Source organism: Nicotiana sylvestris, chromosome 6, assembly GCF_000393655.2.
Source record: "Nicotiana sylvestris chromosome 6, ASM39365v2, whole genome shotgun sequence".
NCBI classification, from domain to species: Eukaryota; Viridiplantae; Streptophyta; class Magnoliopsida; order Solanales; family Solanaceae; genus Nicotiana; species Nicotiana sylvestris.
This window is the reverse complement of record NC_091062.1, coordinates 78,296,831-78,299,716: the sequence shown is the minus strand read 5'-3', so window position 1 is coordinate 78,299,716 and position 2,886 is coordinate 78,296,831. Positions and strand designations below refer to the sequence as shown.

At 40.4% G+C, this 2,886-nt stretch overlaps 1 protein-coding gene across 1 annotated transcript; it reads right to left on the bottom strand.

Moving 5' to 3' along the window:
- Positions 1-411: 411 nt before the first annotated feature.
- On the bottom strand, positions 412-1,132 carry LOC138870813 (uncharacterized). Its single transcript, XM_070148653.1, has 2 exons — positions 951-1,132; positions 412-826 (listed from the first exon to the last, which is right to left on the bottom strand). Exons 1-2 carry the CDS (start codon positions 1,130-1,132, stop codon positions 412-414), a joined length of 597 nt encoding a protein of 198 aa, XP_070004754.1.
- Between the last annotated feature and the right edge of the window lie 1,754 nt (positions 1,133-2,886).

Sequence of the window (2,886 nt, the reverse complement as noted above, 5' to 3'; positions counted from 1 at the left end):
CACAGTACTCAGATCGACCCACGTGCCCAACTCATACTGCACGACTCTCTAAAAATATGATGTGAACTGCGTGCCTCGGTCAAAAAATGATGGAAATGGGCATGCTGTGTAGGAGGATAATGTAAATATGAGCCAACCACTCTGAGGAATAGGAAGCTTCCACCAAAATGAAGTGTACGGACTTAGTTAACTGGTACACAATAACCCAGACTGCGTTATATTTTCTCAATGTCCGTGGTAAGCCTACAACAAAATCCATAGTGATGCGCTCCCACTACCACTTCGGTATCTCCAATATCTGAGTCAATCCTCCCGGTTTCTAACGTTTATGCTTTACCTGTTGATAATTCAAACACCGAGATACATACGCAACGATGTATTTTTTCATCCTTCACCACCAATAATATTGTTTCAAGTCATGGTACATCTTCGATACACCTGATGAATGGAATAATGTGAACCATATGTCTCCTTAAGAATCAACTCTCTCAACTCATCAACATTTGGAACACATATCTGGATTTGAAGTCGTATAACACCATCATGGTCAATCATAACCTCCTTGGCACTACCCCGCTGCACCGTATCCTTCAACACCAACACGTGAGGGTCATCAAACTGGTGAGCCTTGATACAGTCCAACAACGATGATCGTGCCACCACAAAAGCAAGAACCCAGATAAGCTCCAAAACATCCAATCTCACAAATTGATTGGCCAAGGCTTGAACATCTATAGCTAGTGGCCTCTCTACTACTGGTAAATTTGTCAAACTACTCGTGCTCTCAGCCTTCCTACTCAATGCATTAGCCACTACATTGGCTTTCCTCGGATGATGTAATATGGTGATATCATAGTCTCTCAACAACTATAGTCATCCCTGCTTCTGCAAACTAAGATATTTCTGCTTCAATAGGCACTGGAGGCTTCGATGGTTGGTATAGACCTTACATAGAATGCCGTATAGATAATGCCTCTAAATCTTCAATGCATGAACTATTCCGTATAGATAGTGCCGTATAGATGCCGTAATTCTTCTCATGAATCTTCAATTGCCAAGATGCATAGGCAATCACCCTACCATCCAGCATCAACATTGCGCCAAGCCCAATACGCGGTTCATCACAATACATGGTGTAAGATCTCAAACATGTAGGCAACACCAATATTGGGGTTATAGTCAATGCGGTCCTAAGCTTCTGAAAGCTCAACTCACACTCATCGGACTATCTGAAAAGAGAAACCTTCTAGGTCAATTTAATCAATGGGGGTGAGATAGATGAAAACCCCTCTACGAATCGGCGATAATAACCCGCCAAACCCAAGAAGCTCTGAATCACTACAGTTGAAGTAGGTCTAGGTCAGTGCTGAACTGCCTCAATCTTCTTAGGATCTACCTTAATGCCCTCGAAAGATAAAACATGTCCCAAAAGGCAATTGATTCTAACCAGAACTCACACTTTGAAATTTGGCATATAACTAACGATCCCTCAAAGTGTAAAGTACAATCCGCAGATGTTGCTTATGCTCCTCTCGACTACGGGAGTAAACCAAAACATCATCAATGAAGACGATCACAAAAGAATCCAAATAGGTCTTGAACACCCTGTTCATCAAATCCATAAAGGCTGTCGGGGCATTAATCAAACCAAATGATATCACTAAGAATTTATAGTGACCATACCGAGTCCGAAAAGCTGTCATATGGACATTTGATGCCCTCATCTTCAACTATTAGCTAGATCTCAAATCAATCTTGGAAAACACATTGGCACCCTGAACCTGATCGAATAAGTCATCAATCCTCGGCACCGGATACTTGTTCTTGATAGTGACTTTTTTCAACTACTGATAGTCTATACACATCTTCATCGTCCCATACGTTTTCTTAACAAACAACATTGTTGTACCCCAAGGTGAGACATTCGGTCTAATAAATCTCTTATCAAGCAAATCCTACAACTGCTCCTTCAATTCTTTCAACTCAATTGGGGCTATACGGTATGGTGAGGTAGAAATAGCTGAGTGCCCGGAACCAAGTCAATACAAAAGTTGATATCTCTGTTGGGTGGTATCCCTGACAAATCTATAGGAACCTTTGGAAACTCGCACACAAGTAGTGCTGAATCTATGGAAGGAACCTATGCACTAGAATCACATATATAGGCCAAATATGCCAGTCACCCCTTCTCAACCATACGCCAAGCATTCACATAAGAAATAATCCTACTAGTAGAATGGCTAGGAGTCCTTCTTTACTCTAATCGAGGAAACCCTGACATGACTAATGTTACAGTCTTAGAGTGATAGTCCAAAATAGCATGATAAGGTGACAACAAATCCATGCCTAAGATCACGTCAAAATCCACCTTATCAAGAAGTAGAAGGTCTACTCTAGTCTTATAGATCTTGATAGTGACCAAACAAGCACGATAGAGAAAGAAAGAAGTGGAATTTCCTAAAGCTCTATAGCCTCTAAAAGATAAGTACATACATCTCTGTACTGATCCTCCAGACTCTACTAAGCTTGCTCATGACTCGTGAGACCTAGTCAAGCTAGTGCTTTGATACCAACTTATCATGACACAAAATCCCAATCATGAGGCCGTGATGACGCCTAACATCCACTTGCTAGGCAAGTAACATTAGCTAATTAATTAACCATTTTTAGCAATTTAAAAGCAGAACGTTAATAACACAAAATTGCAATAATCTGAAATAGATGTAACAAAATACAAACATAACACGGTCTAAACATATCCCAGAAATCTAGAGTCACAAATACATAAGCAACTAGAGTACTACAAATAAAGTGTGAATGAAATAAAACTGTTTGAAACAAAAGTAAACAGTAAAGACAAAATAGAAGGGGACTTCAGGGACTGCA